The sequence below is a fragment of the Oncorhynchus mykiss genome, chromosome 1, assembly GCF_013265735.2.
Source record: "Oncorhynchus mykiss isolate Arlee chromosome 1, USDA_OmykA_1.1, whole genome shotgun sequence".
NCBI lineage: Eukaryota > Metazoa > Chordata > Actinopteri > Salmoniformes > Salmonidae > Oncorhynchus > Oncorhynchus mykiss.
Window position 1 is genome coordinate 46,498,593 of NC_048565.1, and position 16,523 is coordinate 46,515,115.

Here is a 16,523-nt window from a genome sequence, read left to right on the forward strand (position 1 = left end):
TTACGAATGCAGGTCTCATTCAAAGGAAGTGGGGGAAGCTGTCAAATCTGGACATGACCCTCCACCGCAGCCCTGTGTGTCAATGCCCGAGGTGGGGGGGTGGTGTGTTTGGTCTGCCTGTCAATGTCAGTGAAATGAGCAGCTAGTGATGGCTCTGAGGTTAGAGGTCCCTTCCCTAAGGCTGCTATGGGCTATGGAATGCTGCTGGCCACCCAGTCCCATCTACCCTGTCTCCCAGCACCCCAGCCCCAGGGTCCAGCTCGACCTTACACCACTCCAACCACAGGGTCTAGCCCAAACCCCAATCTGTTCACTGGTCTCGTGACCAGTGGCCTCAATGTGTGGCTCTTTGCCACTCTAAAAATCAATTTCTTACATAAGGTTCTGTGAATATCCCTATGTGTGTTCCTCTCTGTCAGATGGGCCATCAAACAGGAGGGGCTGAGAAGAGCGGGCCAATGGAAGCAGTCCAAGGTAGAGAACCCAGAGTGGAACAGGCTGACCTACATGTGGCCCTCTCTGCCCAGTGGAGAGCTCAACCAGGTGAGCCCTCTTCTTGTATGGGCCAGTACGAGACCCATGGTACACCTGGAACTGGTCCGGGGTACATACACTCAGTCCAGTGAGTGCTAGTCTCTGAGGGGTCCAGAATAAAATGAAGGCCTATATCAAAGCAACCCAGACAGCCATTGTCAATGGTCCACAACACACACAGCGCACTCTAGATAATACGTGTGTGTATTGGCTGAGAAATCTCTCTCAGAGAACCCCGGGTCTGTTAGAGCGAGGAGCAACATGCTGACTGACTGTCAGAGTGGATCTGTGTTGTTGTTATGCCATGGCATATCTCCTCTGTCTGTCTGTCTGAAGGATCAGATGAGGCAAGTCGGACAGGAGCATGACAGGCTTGTTAGGAACGAATCGGTCCACTGGGCACAACCACTGACTGACAGGTTCACATTTTACACTCAATGAATAGAGACTAACAAATGTTTAGCTGGTTGTTTTATCGTGAAATCGTATAATGGAATAATCATAAGGTGTGTGTGCGTGTGCAAGATATTAAAGATATCCTGTGCTTTTCAGCTTTTGTGCAACCTTAACTTGCCTTGGAAGTGTAGTTTGCTCATTCATTCATTTGTACGGACAGTGTTGAGACACACACTAGAGGGAGAAATTACCAGGCTACTTTACACTTTTGAATGCCCCTGCAGGACCTAAACTGGCCACTGGAGGGTGCCCTAGTCCCCTGTGCGCCACCACTGACTGACTCCAACAGGAAATGGCACTGTTTCAGACCTGCACCACTGAGATTGAGGGTACTGAGAAACAGACAGGGGGTAGAAAAGGCCAAGGCCATAACTGTTACAGTACCCAACCTCACACTGAACACTTGGTGAGGACAATATCCTCTCAGTTCTTCTACATCCCTCCTCTCTGACACTGACAACTACATCTGAAGAATGTGGGTACATCTCATTCCACATCCACTATAGGCAACACAATATTGTCAATTACAGTTCTGTTTTAAATATTGTGTAGTATACGAGTGGTATAGTAGAATCAGTCAAAAGCCTGCAGCATCTGTAAAGTCACTCTGGATAAGAGCGTCTGATAAATTACTAAAATGTACATGTAAATGATAGCAATAGCTGCACATTTAGTAGCTGCACATTTAGTAGGGGTAGTGGTTCTGGTTTAAGCCTGATGTTCTCACTGCAGTATTTTACACATCCTGAAAAAGATCCCTTAGTCTCAAATGAGATGATTTATGTAGATGTATTCATTTAGCTTCAGATCATATATGTATTAGCACATTAGGCCTGATTCAGAAGTAAGAGGACTCTCTACTGTTCACCAATCATTTGGAAAAGAATGCATAGCCTTCAACCCCCCACACAACCCACCAATGAATGTTCATTCACTCAAGGTAAAGTCAAGCCTGAAATTGGAGTTTCTGATCCAGGAATATAATTTGTACCTCCTAATTAACTCAATCAGTTCTCCGTCTTTGGAGCAAAGTAAATAAAGCTGCCCCGGGTTCCCGTTTACAGATGAGCACATGCAGCCTGCCTGACCTTTGACCTTTCAGTCTGTGTCAGCCTCTCCTTCATTACGGGCTCAGGCCTGGAATCTGGGGCATCATTTGCATAAGTTAATTCCTCGTTACGATCCCCCTCGCAGCCGTGCGAGGCCAGGGAATAGAACTGATTATGATTCTGCTTCCCTCCATTCATCTGTGCAGTAGGAAGCCTCTCGCCCGCACAGCACAGAGACTCAAAGCAGAAAGAGGCACCAGCAGGGAGAGGGAAAACAGTAACACGGCAGAAATCCACAGCCTTGGGTTTCAGCAGTTCCTTGAGAGGTAAAACCTCAAGTTGAATTGAAATATATTCATGACGAAAAAATATATGTATTTTCATTTCCCCTCGTGGTTGGGAAGGGAAGAACAGTACAGCCAGTCTACTGTAATGCTTTCTTCTCAGGTGCACAGTCTCTTCATCTGCCCCACGCTGCTCTCAGGCTCTTCCTCACAGACGGCAGGGAGAGAACACTACTCCTAGATCTGATTCTAGACCAGCTGGTATTGAAGTCATACTTTTGAATCAACTTTTTTAAAAACTTTTATCTTATGAATTAAAAGTTCACTCAAGTCAACTTTATGGACAATGAAATTGAACTATTCTTTCCTCTATGTGTCATTGAGGTGTATGTGTCCTGTGTGCAGCCGTGGGTTAACCCTCATCTCAGTCGTGGTAGAATGTCCAAACAGCGCCGCCTTCTCCACCTGGAGCCGGACATGTCCCAGATCCGCCACTACTGCACCCTCTGCCACCAGCATGGTTGGTACATCCCAGAAGACCAATCAGCACTCGTAAAACGTGCATACGTCCATCAATGACAATGCATTCTGAACTGTGGCATGTCCTTAGGCCTACATATTGAAGAAATGGTATGAAAACAATTCTACCCTCTTTCTCTGCGTTTGTGTGATGTGTGCAGTAGAGTCTTGTGTTGCCTTGCTGTCTCCCCAGATATGGTACTGGAGGTAAGAGGTGAGATACAGGAGGGCTCTCTGCTGGCCCCCTGTGGTGTTTTCTATGAAGAGCAGAGCCAAAGAGTCAACGCCCCAGGAGGATAGTGCTGAACATGATCACCTCAACAGTCTCATGTGAGTCTGTCAGTAACAAACTAACAAGGCCAATCAGGTCCACTCTCTGATCCTGCATACTAAAACTGCATAATATGTCATTGTGTCATTATGTCCCGTTATTGTCTTGTACATGTGTTCAGCTTCATGAAAAGAAGTCCCTCTTTCAATGTTATTTGCGTCTTGACATCGTGTGTGCTTTTCTGTTTCGGAAGGGACTCACACTCAAGAGCTCACCAGAAAATAGAGACGTACCCTACTTTCAAATACACGTGGCAAGGGAACCACGAGGGAGAAATGTTGTGGAAAATGGCTGCAGTGATGTTGACCAACCTGCTAAGAACAAGGCTAAGCTGCTTTAAAACAAACATACAGCCATCGTTTCCGTGGGGTTGCACAGGGTACTCTGTTTCACTAGCACCAGTGCTCCATTGTTCTGGATTTTCATGGCATTGTGCGTCAATTCTTTCTGCTTTCTCTCTCTCTTTCTCTGTTTTTTCTCTCAATAGGTTGCAGCAGCGCAGTAGGAGCATCACACAGGCCCACAGACAGCAGTTCGAGTTCAGTAAGGGCCAGATAGTGAGCTGCAGAAACCCCTGTCTGGCTGTTTGGGTCGCTGGCCATGGGGCAGTGGGGGAAGGTGGGGTAAAAACAGTTGGTGCGCAGCAACCCCTCTTACTCAAACCAACGTTGGACGCTGAATGAGGGAGAGAGGTAGGAGAATGGGCCCCATGTGAATTGATACTAATGTCAGAGCGTGACCCTGTCTGTCTATCCTCCCACGTCACACTGATATATTAGTTGACCCCCTCTGGCCCTGTCTAGGGCACTGTACTGTGCCTATGAGATCCAGGCACGGACAAAAATGACAGGGTCAAAGGTCTTTTCGTGTTCTCGGAAGCCATAGGGAAACGTTTATGAAAGTAGTTGTTATAAAGAGACTGTTTTGATTATTGTTTGTCTCTTCACACAGGACTCTTCATCTGTTGGCCAACCCTGAGCTGGTATTGTCTGTTTCCATGACTACAATCCCCCCCAGGAGACTCCTGCTCTGAACCCCGTCTCCTCACAGGCTGCTCTGTAGTCCTACAGGTAAGACTCACTGACAAGCAAACAACAACAACAACAACGAACAAGTACAACAACAAGTACATACTGAAAGTATCATGGTTTGATCTCTTTCATATACTGCCTGTTCAGAAATATAAGCCCTATAGTTGTGGAGTAGCCAACCAGAAGTGGGGCTGGTTTCCAGATCTTACGGTTCTGAGTGCATTCTACACCTCATCGCTGGACCAGGAAGTGACTGCAGCCAATCAGGCCTCCGTGTGTGTACCGCCTGTGTGTCCCCAGAACCACTGCACCAGCAGGTATACCAGAACCAGTCCAGAACAACTACTGTAGCACACTGTACTTGACACAGTGTTGGGTATCCATACCCATTCTGTTCTGCTGTACATTCTTAGTGTATTCTGTGGTTCTATGCGCTGGTTGTGAGGATTATAGGAAGGTTCGAAAGGAGTGGTACATTTTGGATACCAACTGTACATTCTTCTTTGCTTAGATGGTTATTTGGGAATAATGTTGTCTGTACAGTATTGCATACTCTCTGAATAATTCTGTATGCACTATACCAGAGGAGGCTAGTTATAGGAGGGACTCAGTGTAATGGCTGGAATATAATTATGGAATGGAGTCAGATACGTTGTTTCCATGTGTTTGGTACCATTCCATTTATTCCAAAGTATTTAGTCAGCCACCAATTGTGCAAGTTCTCCCACTTAAAAAGGCCTGTAATTTTCATCAGGTTGTGGACAGGTGTCTTTTATATTGATAACAAGTTCAAACAGGTGCCATTAATACAGGTAACGAGTGGAGGACAGAGGAGCCTCTTAAAGAGGCGACCAAATGTTTGTAGGTGACCAAATACTTATTTTCCACCATAATTTGCTAATAAATTCATTAAAAATTCTACAATGTGATTTTCTGGATTTTTTGTCTGTCATAGTTGAAGTGTACCTATAATGAAAATTACAGGCCTCTCTCATCTTTTTAAGTGGGAGAACTTGCACAATTGGTGGCTGACTAAATACTTTTTTGCCCCACTGTATATATCCTACCACCAGCCTCCTCTGTACTCCACAGTATCTCCTACTGTGCTATGTGGGGGGCAGGGTTTTTCCTTCGCCAGGTCAGGTGTGAGTGGGAGACAGAGTGAAGGTGTGTCCTAGCTGTTCCACTGGGCTGAGAGGGAGAGGAGTTCTCCAGAAGCCTCCTCCAGGATCCTCCTCCCTCTGCTGCATGGCCAGTCACAACCACCAGCTCAGCCCGACTGGACACTTCAGGATCCTGAAGGTCCACCAGGTAGTGCAACCTGGACTTGGGGGTAGACGTAACATAGTCAATGTAAAATCTCCCTCCATTTAGTATGATTATGGTACGTTTCGTACGGTATGTGTTCCTTTGTGGACATCCATCATCCGTTTCGTATGATATGTTACGAATTACAATTCACATGATATGTTACGGATTTCAATTAGCGGTGGCTAACTTTAGCCAGGGTTAGGGGAAGGGTTGTCTAACATGCTAAGTAGTTGCAAAGTTGGATAGTTAGCTCAAATGGGTTGCTAGATGTTCGCGTTACACACCCACCCATCCTCCCCAACCAAGTTTTTGGCATATGTAACCTTCTCTCTTATGTAACCATACCCAACGTAACATGTCATACTAATTTTATTATCACACATTTACTGTGTTACATCTAGTCTTTGAGGCCAGGCTGGCTAGTGGAACATCCAATATCCCCCTACAGCATTCCCTTAAATCAAGTGGGTGTGAAGTTCATTATCCAAGGCGGTGCAGATGGCTGCACTGAAGTAAACATGTTCTCCTTATGAACCCCCAGGAGATTGTGTGTATGTGTATGGGTGTCTGTCTGTGTCTGTATGTCTGCATATCTGTCTGTGAGGGACTAAGACTCCAGCTGTGTCCTCCTGCAGACGGAGCTCAGTGAGTCTGCGGCAGACGTCACTTTGCAGCGTCTAGACGAGTGTCTGGGAGTCACTGAGGACGGAGGCTGCGGTGCTGCAGAAGCAGACGCCGTCCCCAGAGGTGTGCAGCGCAGCCCAGACCAAGCCGAGCGTGAAGCTCCTGGCCCACAGGAATGGGCAGGGGGGCCTAGAGGAGGGCCAGCTGATCACGGTGGCAACAATGCCTATGGTGAGGCTCCACAGGGGCCACTGAAACAGGCAAGTAGACAGTGTATGACTTTGTTGTTTTCTAGGTGGACGGTATGAATTGAATGTATGAGTTTCTGTGTATCTGTAGTTGTCAGAGTGCACCCGCCTGCTCCAGCTAACCAGAGCTTAGGTACTCACCCTGCATCAGCTCAAAGCCTGGGCCCTCAATGACTGTATGCAGGATGACACAGACACACAGAGGTTAGATTGCCATTCTGATAACCAGTCTGCTGACTTTTGACACTGACCTCTCCTCTAACCTCAGGTTCAGAGACAGTGTTCCAGGTGAGTGCTGAGGACATGAGCTCTGTAGATGACGGTCTGCTGACGCTAATACTGAGGTCCCCCATCCATGTCTGGGTGTCCTGTGGAGAGCCCTACCTCCCTTAAAATGGTGAGATGCACACACACACACACACACACACACACACACACACACACACACACACACACAAGGGAATTTTGATATTATGAAATTGGATGTAAATAAATGTACAGTCATTTATTTCTTTGCTCCTTTCTCTTACTCCTACAGCACACTAGTCCATCCTGTTTATTCTTGTTCAGTTATTTTCTTGCCTGTGGGTGAATCTTGGCAGCATTGCCCTGGGGGGGGGCAACCCAGACGAGACGCTTCTTCATTTAATAACACATTTCACGCATGGCCTGTAATGGCGAGATGCTAATGAGACGTGTGTTTTGCTGCCTGGATGATGATTTTGTAGATAATGTTCTCTTTGCTTAAGCCTTGTACGAACTCTAGGCAACAATTAGGGGGTTCGTAAAGCACTGCACATTTTTATACACATAATCCCGGCGTGTGCGTTATGTTGCCTGAGTTGTCAGGAGAAGAGAGAAGCTGCAGAGGGCTTTGTGGCTCCGGAAGGAGAGAGAGAGTACTGACTGACCTGGGGATCAAGAGACACAAGATGAGGCACCTGAAAGCTTTGCTCTGCTTTCCATCCGTCATGGCTGCTGTGGCTTCATGAAATATGGGGCGATAATGCATCCCAGTGAACGTATTTAAATTCTGTGACATTTGAAAACCTAGTGTCGTGTGGCTAGCCTGATCTACCATCCCTGACCTAACCATTGCGAATCCATGTGGCGAAACCGAAGGTAAACTGGCGAGAGGAGGATGGTGGAACCCAGCCATCCCTTGTCCTCATCATGTACTATGGGGGAATAAACTAGATTTGCTCATTCAATGACATTGCAGCTCCTTTAGTATAGGCAGTGTTCCTCCTTGTACGCACGGGTACAATCTTGGGTGTAGAATGGCCCCTAACAGTGTTCTCTCTCTACCCCTGCGTTCACCCAGCCCCCCGCTTCTCCAGACCGGGCCAAGCCTCCCTAGTACCCACCCAGAGTCCTGCCAACACTGAGGTATGGATGTACGTGTATGTGGTTGTCTCACCCAGCTACCTTAAAATGAATGCGCTTCACTATAAGTCGCTCTGGATAAGAGCATCTGCTAAATGACTAACATGTCCAATGTGAAACTCTATCACTGGTAGAGACTCTGAGAGCACTCTTCTGATATAAGCACGGTACTGAGGAGCATGGTAGTAGCAGGGATATGATCCTTCCGAGGTTAGATAGTGACCTTATAAGGGTTTTGATCCTTCCGAGGATAGATAGTTTTGATACCTTATAATCATGTGGCGTTGATAATCCCTTTTTTTCTTTACAGACTCGACTTGCTGAGATGGAGGCCCTCCTAGAGAAAGGCCTCTTCCACAGAAGACCTCCCAGGAACTGTACCATCAGCCTGATGTCAAAATAATTCAGGTGTACCACAGTGGAGACAGGCATGTATCTGTCCATGTCTAGGGGCAAAGCATCGAATAGGTACTTCCTCCAAATAGAGAGTCGGATATATCATACTCCAGTCTAGATTGTCTATGGGGCGCCGTTTGTAGCATGCTATATTTTGTGACAAAGAGAGCGGAGGCGCCAGGTAGCCTAGCAGTTAAGAACGTTGGGCCAATAACTGGTTTAAATCCCTGGGCTGACTATGGGAAAAACCTGTCAATGTACCCTTGAGCAAAAGCACTTAACCCTGATTGCTCCTGTAAGTCTCTCTGGATAAGCGCGTCTGCTTAAATGACTCATGTGAATTTCATGCCGCAGAATTCATATTTTTCACAAAACATAGCTAGCACGTGACAAACAGCGCCCCCCTATATCTCCTCGGTGACTGTGTTGCTACATGTCGCAGCTGCTGAGCTGCAGTACTGTGAGGCTGGCCCTGTCCAGGTCCGCCCCCAGGCTATACGCTGCAGACGGCAGGCGTCTGAGCTCCTGGGTGGACATCCACAGGGACATGCTGCTGTGTGTGTCAACAGGACAGCCCTTCATCAGCCCTGAAGGTCAGCAGGCCCTGGTTCACCTCTAAATTCTGACCCCTCCTACTGACTGTCACACAGAGAGTATGGGGTTATTCTGTTGTTTCGGTTAATAGAAAGAAAGTAAAATACATTCCTGTGGATTGCTAATTTATACAGATCTATTTACATGAGCATTTGGGCTGTCTTTTCTCTCTGTCCAGATTGTGGGGACAAGATTGAGATGAGAGCTACCTTCGCTTGAATGATGAGATCTCTAGACTCTGGTAATACCACAACAGACAGGGGACCAAAGGAGCACCTGACTACCACAGTAAGAGGAGATGGGATAACTGTACCAGGGCATTATGCTACTACTGGTTATATAGATGATTCATATTTGTGTACTGTCTTTTTTAGATTCCACGTGGCTGCCATTCTCTCCATTGGGCTGCAGAAGCATAGAACTGTTACAAAACAACTGTACCATGCCTGATCAAGATTGGTGTTATCCACTGTTGTTGGACTGTCGCTACGTTCAAGCAATTCCCAATGGGACAGTAGCTACCAGGAACCGTGTGATGTTATATATTCACCACGAGTGGGAAGCAGTGGTATAAGCGAGTCAGAAACTCAGCAAAAAAAAAGAAACGTCCCTGTCAGGACCCTGTCTTTCAAAGATAAATTCGTAAAAATCAAAACAACTTCAACATATCTTCATTGTAAAGGGTTTAAACACTGTTAACCATGCTTGTTCAATGAACCATAAACAATTAATGAACATGCACCTGTGGAACCCGTCGTTTTACAGACGGTAGGCAATTAAGGTCACAGTTATGAAAACTTAGGACACTAAAGAGGCCTTTCTACTGACTCTGAAAAACACCAAAGGAAAGATGACCAGGGTGAACGTGCCTTAGGCATGCTGCAAGGAGGTATAAGGACTGCAGATGTGGACAGGGCAATAAATTGCAATGTCCGTACTGTGAAACGCAGGATGGCAACAACAACTGCCCGAGTTACACGAGGAACTCACAATCCCTCCATCAGTGCCCAGACCGTCCGCAATAGGCTGAGAGAGGCTGGACTGAGGGCTTGTAGGCCTGTTGTAAGGCAAGTCCTCACCAGACATCACCGGCAACAACGTCGCCTATGGGCACAAACCCACCGTCGCTCGCCCAGACAGGACTGGCAAAAAGTGCTCTTCACTGACGAGTCGCGGTTTTGTCTCACCAGAGGTGATGGTCGGATTCTCGTTTATCGTTGAAGGAATGAGCATCACACCGAGGCCTGTACTCTGGATTGATTTGGAGGTGGAGTGTCCGTCATGGTCTGGGGCGGCGTGTCACAGCATCATCGGACAGAGCTTGTTGTCATTGCAGGAAATCTCAACACTGTGCATTACAGGGAAGACATCCTCCTCCCTCATGTGGTACCCTTCCTGCAGGCTCATCCTGACATAACCCTCGAGCATGACAATGCCAACAGCTATGCTGCTCGTTCTGTGCGTGATTTCCTGCAATAGAGCTATGTCAGTGTTCTGCCATGGCCAGCGAAGAGCCCGGATCTCAATCCCTTTGAGCACGTCTCGTTGGATCGGAGGGCGAGGGCTAGGGCTATCCCCCCCGCCCAGAAATGCCTGGGAACTTTCAGGTGCCTTGGTGGAAGAGTGGGGTAACATCTCACAGCAAGAAGTGGCATATATGGTGCAGTCCACGAGGAGGAGATGCACTGCATTACTTAATGCAGCTGGTGGCCACACCAGATACTGACTGTTACTTTTGATTTTGACCCCCTTTGATCAGGGACACGTTATTCCATTTCTGTTAGTCACATGTCTGTGGAACTTGTTCAGTTTATGTCACAGTTGTTGAATCTTGTTATGTTCATACAAATATTTACACATCTTCAGTTTGCTGAAAATAAATGCAGTTGACAGTGAGACGTTTCTTTTTTTTTGCTGAGTTGATATGATGTGTGCAAAGTCTGTGCTGGGTGTGTTTTTATTTATTTTATTTTATTTCACCTTTATTTAACCAGGTAGGCTAGTTGAGAACAAGTTCTCATTTGCAACTGTGACCTGGCCAAGATAAAGCATAGCAGTGTGAACAGACAACAACACAGAGTTACACATGGAGTAAACAATAAACAAGTCAATAACACAGTAGAAAAAAAAGAAAGAGTCTATATACATTGTGTGCAAAAGGCATGAGGAGGTAGGCAAATAATTATAATTTAGCAGATTAACACTGGAGTGATAAATGATCAGATGGTCATGTGCAGGTAGAGATACTGGTGTGCAAAAGAGCAGAAAAGTAAATAAATAAAAACAGTATGGGGATGAGGTAGGTAAATTGGGTGGGCTATTTACCGATGGACTATGTACAGCTGCAGCGATTGGTTAGCTGCTCAGATAGCAGATGTTTAAAGTTGGTGAGGGAGATAAAAGTCTCCAACTTCAGCAATGTTTACAATTCGTTCCAGTCACAGGCAGCAGAGAACTGGAAGGAAAGGCGGCCAAATGAGGTGTTGGCTTTAGGGATGATCGGTGAGATACACCTGCTGGAGCGCGTGCTACGGGTCAGTGTTGCCATCGTGACCAGTGAACTGAGATAAGGCAGAGCTTTACCTAGCATGGACTTGTAGATGACCTGGAGCCAGTGGGTCTGGCGACGAATATTTAGCGAGGGCCAGCCGACTAGAGCATACAGGTCGCAGTGGTGAGTGGTATAAGGTGCTTTAGTAATGAAACGGATGGCACTGTGATAAACTGCATCTAGTTTTCTGAGTAGAGTATTGGAAGCTATTTTGTCGATGACATCGCCGAAGTCGAGGATCGGTAGGATAGTCAGTTTTACTAGGGTGTGAATCATTGACCTTGGTTTGTTATGATATGTATGATGATGATGATGATACTATTGAAATCGAACCATAATAAACACTATTCAGAACCAAAGAGGAATAGTGTATGCTTTGTCTTCTCTTCAGATTTGTCTGAAGGAGTTTACTGTAAATGCTCCATGCCCTTCTGTAAGCTCGAGTTGCTTTCAAGTTTCAAAGTTGATTTGTCACATGAACAGGGTACAGCAGTTGTAAAACAACACCATGAAATGCTTTCTTGCAAGCGCTTTCCCAACGGTGCAGTAATGAAAGTAATAACATAGATATGAAAAACACAAGAAATACGAGAGAATACCGGGTGACGTGACTGTTGATTGCTGTATAATTGGATACTAGTGTCTCAACAGCGCCCCCTAGAGCCAAGTAATCTAATAAAGGAAGGCAATTTGATACACCTCCATACTATGCAAAAAAATGGGTGTGGCTTTTGATTGTAAAGTATCCCTGTCCTGATGTATGTTCCAAAACATTTGTCAGCCAATGCTTAAAACGAACAGCAGATGGCACTAATGCACCAGATTTCCATTAGTATACCAACCAAAGCAAAGCACACAATAGGCTGGCTACCTTACTACCCCAGTACTCTTTATTGCTGTCCATCTCTGTAAACTTCTTATTTCGCGCAGAACAACAGCTGAGCTGTAACTGCTGCAGGCAGCGTTGTGGGTAATGGTGTGGAGATTTAGGGCTGGTAATTGGAGGTTTACAGTGTTGAGCGAGAACAGAAGTGGACCGTTTACCCCAGCTTTACTCTGGGCTTATATGAATCGTCTGCCATGACCATTATTTAACATACAGTCTCCCAGATAATTGGGAGCGTTCTCCAAAGTAATTCCTGATTTTATGATTCTCTCTATATATAATTACTTCTAAATCTCAAAGATTAAATGTTCTTTTCATGGCTTGCAGTTATTAGAAAGTAGTTCAATGAGAGTTACGTTTGAGATCTTAATCTGATGATATTGCAGACACATGGTCTTTTATTTTCAGCTCTTGATACAGTAATGATGTAATAGAAGGCGTTTCAGTTGGACGTTATGATGACCATTCAGTCCAGTTGTGTACCCTATCCGTCTCTAGCTCACCTACCACTAGCACGGTCTTGACCCCACAGTTGATATCGTCACTCCTGACTTCCTGATCTGAGCACCTCAACTGCATTCCCATTGGGCACACAACGGTCGAATCAACGTTGTTTCCACGTCATTTCAATGAAATGATGTTGACCCAACGTGGAATAGACGTTGAATTGCCGTCTGTGCCCAGTGGGGTTTGTGCTGTAATCGCTTGGAGACAGTCGGTTAAAGCAGGTTTAGTCAGAGCACCCAGGTTTTAAAAAATAGGCACGGTGACCTTGGTTTAGATCAATGTCAGTTCTGCTAGTCATATTCCAGACAACAGTTGCATACCCTGGAAGAACCTCTAATCCCAACAGACCACTGAAATAAGACAAGCTACACTCGTAGGGGAAAAAAGGTGCTATCTAGAACCTAAAAAGGTTATTGACAATGGCCATAGGATTTACCAAGACACCACAAACAGATCTGGGACCAGGCTCGGTGACAACACGGAGATGACTTTCATCCATGTCCTGGATTCTGGCCTGGGGAAATGCTCTTCTTCTAAAATACACCTGTGTGATGTCAAGGAAGGGAACCGCTGGACTACACCTACATAGCCCCACTCTTAGTGAGACCAATTCTAATGAAGCTGAATGTTAATGGATAGGTCCAACCAGGAGAGGCCTGAGGAGACTGTCTGCCTTGCACCTTAGTAAGTACGGTAGTTATAGTAAACTAACAAATGATGCAAAATACTGTAGAATACTATACTACACACTACAGTATCCCTTGATCATGTGTAGTACTTACTATAGAATTGTGTTGTATACTGTAGAATACTATAGCAAATGCTACAGTATTATTTACACACAAAATGGTTGTAAATACTACAGTATTATTCCATTTTTAAAAAATAAGTACTTCAGTGTCTGTGAAAACTCTACAGTATTTAATTGGCCTATACTCTGCCAATTCCCCTTCCCCATGTACCAATTTGTGCCACCCGTAAGTGAGAAACCTATATGCCAAGTATAGACCATATATTGTGTTCCTTACAGGTTCTAGAAAATATCCATTCAGACTCCAGTCCTACCTACCTACAGGTCACGGAATGTTGGTGGCAGGGGATGGGCTCATGGCAGTGGCTGGAGCGGAATAAGTGGAATGGTTTCAAATGGTTTCCATGTGTTTGATAACATCCCTCTGTTCCGGCCATTATTCTGAGCCATTCTCCCCTCAGCAGCCTCCACTGTTACAGCTTATGAACAATTTGCTCTTTTAGTATTTCTCCAGTAGGTTTCCTCAAGGAGAAAGCCTCCACTTCTATGTCTAAAATAATTCAACAGAAACGCCATAGTAAATACTACAGTAATGTAAATAAAAACACTACAGGAAATACTACAGTCTATAACCTGCAGGGAACACAATATGTGGTCTTTACTTGGCATATACAGTAGGTGTCTCACTTATGAGTGGCACAAATTGGTATATGGGGAGGGGCATTGGTAGAGTATATGCTAATTAAATACTGTAGTGTTTTTGCAGAAACTGTAGTATTATTATTATTTTTACATGTGAATAATATTGTAGAATTTTTTTTTTTTATGTGTATAATACTGTAGTATACTACAGTCTTCAAAAAACTACAGTAATTACTATAGCATATACTACAGTGAAATGTAAATGCTACAGTATTCTACAGTTACCTACAGTAAGGTCTGCAAAAACACTACAGTGAATACTATAGTATTTATATCATAGTATACTATAGTATTTTTTCATGTTGGTAGGACATTAAAACTTTACCACTCTGGCGGCTTGACTCCCATTACTTTTAATGATTTTAAATGAGCTGGACCCATTGGCTTGTTTCGGCTTTTTTTTTTTACAACTTTTCTTTCTATTGCCTCTGGGTCCTCTGTTGTGGGCTATTGGCTTTGAGGTCCTGGCCATGGAAATCAGCTGGATTTCCACCTGTCCGTGTGACAATGTATCACATTGTTGGGACAGAAATTGCACGAGCAATAGAAATGTTGGTTGTTTGGAGATCAATAAAATGTAGGATGTCTCTAGAATGTAGCTTCTCTCGTCTGAATTGCTTAGTTAGGGAGAAATGACCATGATATTGTTTCCAAATAGCAAAAGAGTGTCTGCACCTGCACTCTGTACTTTCTTACAATAGCCTTGTGGGTAAAAAAAATAAAAATAGATATGATCTCAATTAAGAAGTATTGTTTCACCTTTTTGGGAGTTGTGTGTCAATCATCATTCATTACTAGTTACAGTAATTCCTCTATTTATTTTGGGCCCACCAGTATTCCTGTACAACAAACAACACTTCCCACTTCACTCCTGAGCATTTGGAGTCCGTTTGGATCTCTCAGCACGTTACTGCCTCCCCATCCATATTCATAGGCCCACTTTGAATGACAGCAATTGAAGGGAAAGGACCGTGAAACTCATCCTGTTATCCTAGTTTTTACGATGCCTGAGAGTAGCGTGTGTTACTGATCTAAAATTGAATATCATAATTCCTCCAACAAGGCCCTGGTTCAGCCGTCACAGAGCACAGGAGAGGCCAGGGCTCATTCTACGCTCTACCAATGCAGTATTGTAATAGCTTTAACAGTTGTCAGCCCCGAGTGATAATTTACAGTCTCACGCCTCCATCTGTGATACAGAAGATGCACATCGCTCTTCGGTAAAGCACCGCACCTATACGAGATGCATCTCGGGAAATATACATTAGAAAACGTGGCATTAAAATTCACGAGTGAGATTTGGGTTTAATTCATGCAGTGTGCGCCCGGAGCTGTATATTTACATGCTTCAGTGTTTATAAAGCGTCCGAGTGTGAGTTGGGACAGAGAGAGATGACATATAATGAGGATTTAACTAGGAGGCGCAGAGAAATGGATTTCATAAAGTGCAGGGGATATTTGATTGGATGTCTTCTACAATGGATGTACCCGCTGTGCTCCTTGCACTGGTTCCACCAGACTAGAGCCTCAGAAGCAGTCCATTTCCAATGCGAGCTACACTGTTTGCTCCCCAGAGCGCTTTTGTAAATGTGTAACTACTTTTCAGCTTCATCCATCTTTTTGGAAAATCGCTTTCTCAGTTCTCCGTTCCCATTTTCTGACCATTTCATTGTATAGGCTACATATTCCATGGGTTTAACTATTTCCTCCAAAAAATGCATTCAACTTTAGTTTGCTTTGGATTTATCACAGGAGTATAATTAAATCAGGAATATGACTAATGTCTAGGCAGCTTCAGTCCTTTGATACTGGTATGCTTTGGTATGTTTTCATTTGAGCTAATCATGCTGGGACCAAAGAAAGGGTTTATTATTTCCTAAGTAACTATTGTATTAATGATTTCTCCAGAAAGGAGCATGGGTATTTACAGTATGCCAGTGAGTGGGCTATCTGGAAATACTAAGCATTCACTCACACTGACGCATGCAGCATCCACACACCTTTGTTCAACCATCGACCATCCTCTGTGACCTTCACCGCAAACGGTACATGGAGGCTCACGCTGTACAGCAAACTGCCAACTCCACTGTGTACGACAGAACCTTGCACTTCCACTTAGACTGACAGCCATATACATCACAAAGACAAGTCATTATCAAATCTCTCCCGGCAGACCTGTTTCTCCTTTCCTTCTATGGGTAAATTGAGGCCAGGTGTCGCATTTCTAACCTCATACCTTTGATAAACCTGCCCTGACAACGCTGATGATTAATGGAAGGCGAAAAGCATTGAATCGGGATTGAGAGAGACACGGGGCAAATGAATGACAGGCGACCAAATTAGGTGGTGTTCTAAATGACGAT

The 16,523-nt window shown here is 44.8% G+C and overlaps 1 protein-coding gene, 2 long non-coding RNA genes and 1 other non-coding gene across 4 annotated transcripts; all 4 read left to right on the top strand.

Moving 5' to 3' along the window:
* The first annotated feature begins 417 nt into the window (after nt 1–417).
* LOC118964304 lies at nt 418–4,886 on the top strand. Its single transcript, XR_005051349.1, has 7 exons — nt 418–543; nt 2,246–2,365; nt 2,487–2,584; nt 2,708–2,843; nt 3,036–3,865; nt 4,125–4,243; nt 4,352–4,886. It is a non-coding gene; the product is annotated as an uncharacterized LOC118964304 (long non-coding RNA).
* Nucleotides 4,887–5,221: 335 nt separating this feature from the next.
* LOC110532345 lies at nt 5,222–6,520 on the top strand. Its single transcript, XM_036989615.1, has 3 exons — nt 5,222–5,515; nt 6,151–6,399; nt 6,479–6,520. Exons 1-3 carry the CDS (start codon nt 5,453–5,455, stop codon nt 6,518–6,520), a joined length of 354 nt encoding a protein of 117 aa, XP_036845510.1. The 5' UTR covers nt 5,222–5,452.
* Nucleotides 6,521–6,655: 135 nt separating this feature from the next.
* LOC118964305 lies at nt 6,656–9,454 on the top strand. Its single transcript, XR_005051353.1, has 5 exons — nt 6,656–6,784; nt 7,712–7,776; nt 8,084–8,762; nt 8,942–9,051; nt 9,138–9,454. It is a non-coding gene; the product is annotated as an uncharacterized LOC118964305 (long non-coding RNA).
* Nucleotides 9,455–13,943: 4,489 nt separating this feature from the next.
* LOC118966744 lies at nt 13,944–13,998 on the top strand. The gene has a single exon (XR_005053621.1). It is a non-coding gene; the product is annotated as a U7 small nuclear RNA (small nuclear RNA).
* The last annotated feature ends 2,525 nt before the right edge of the window (nt 13,999–16,523 follow it).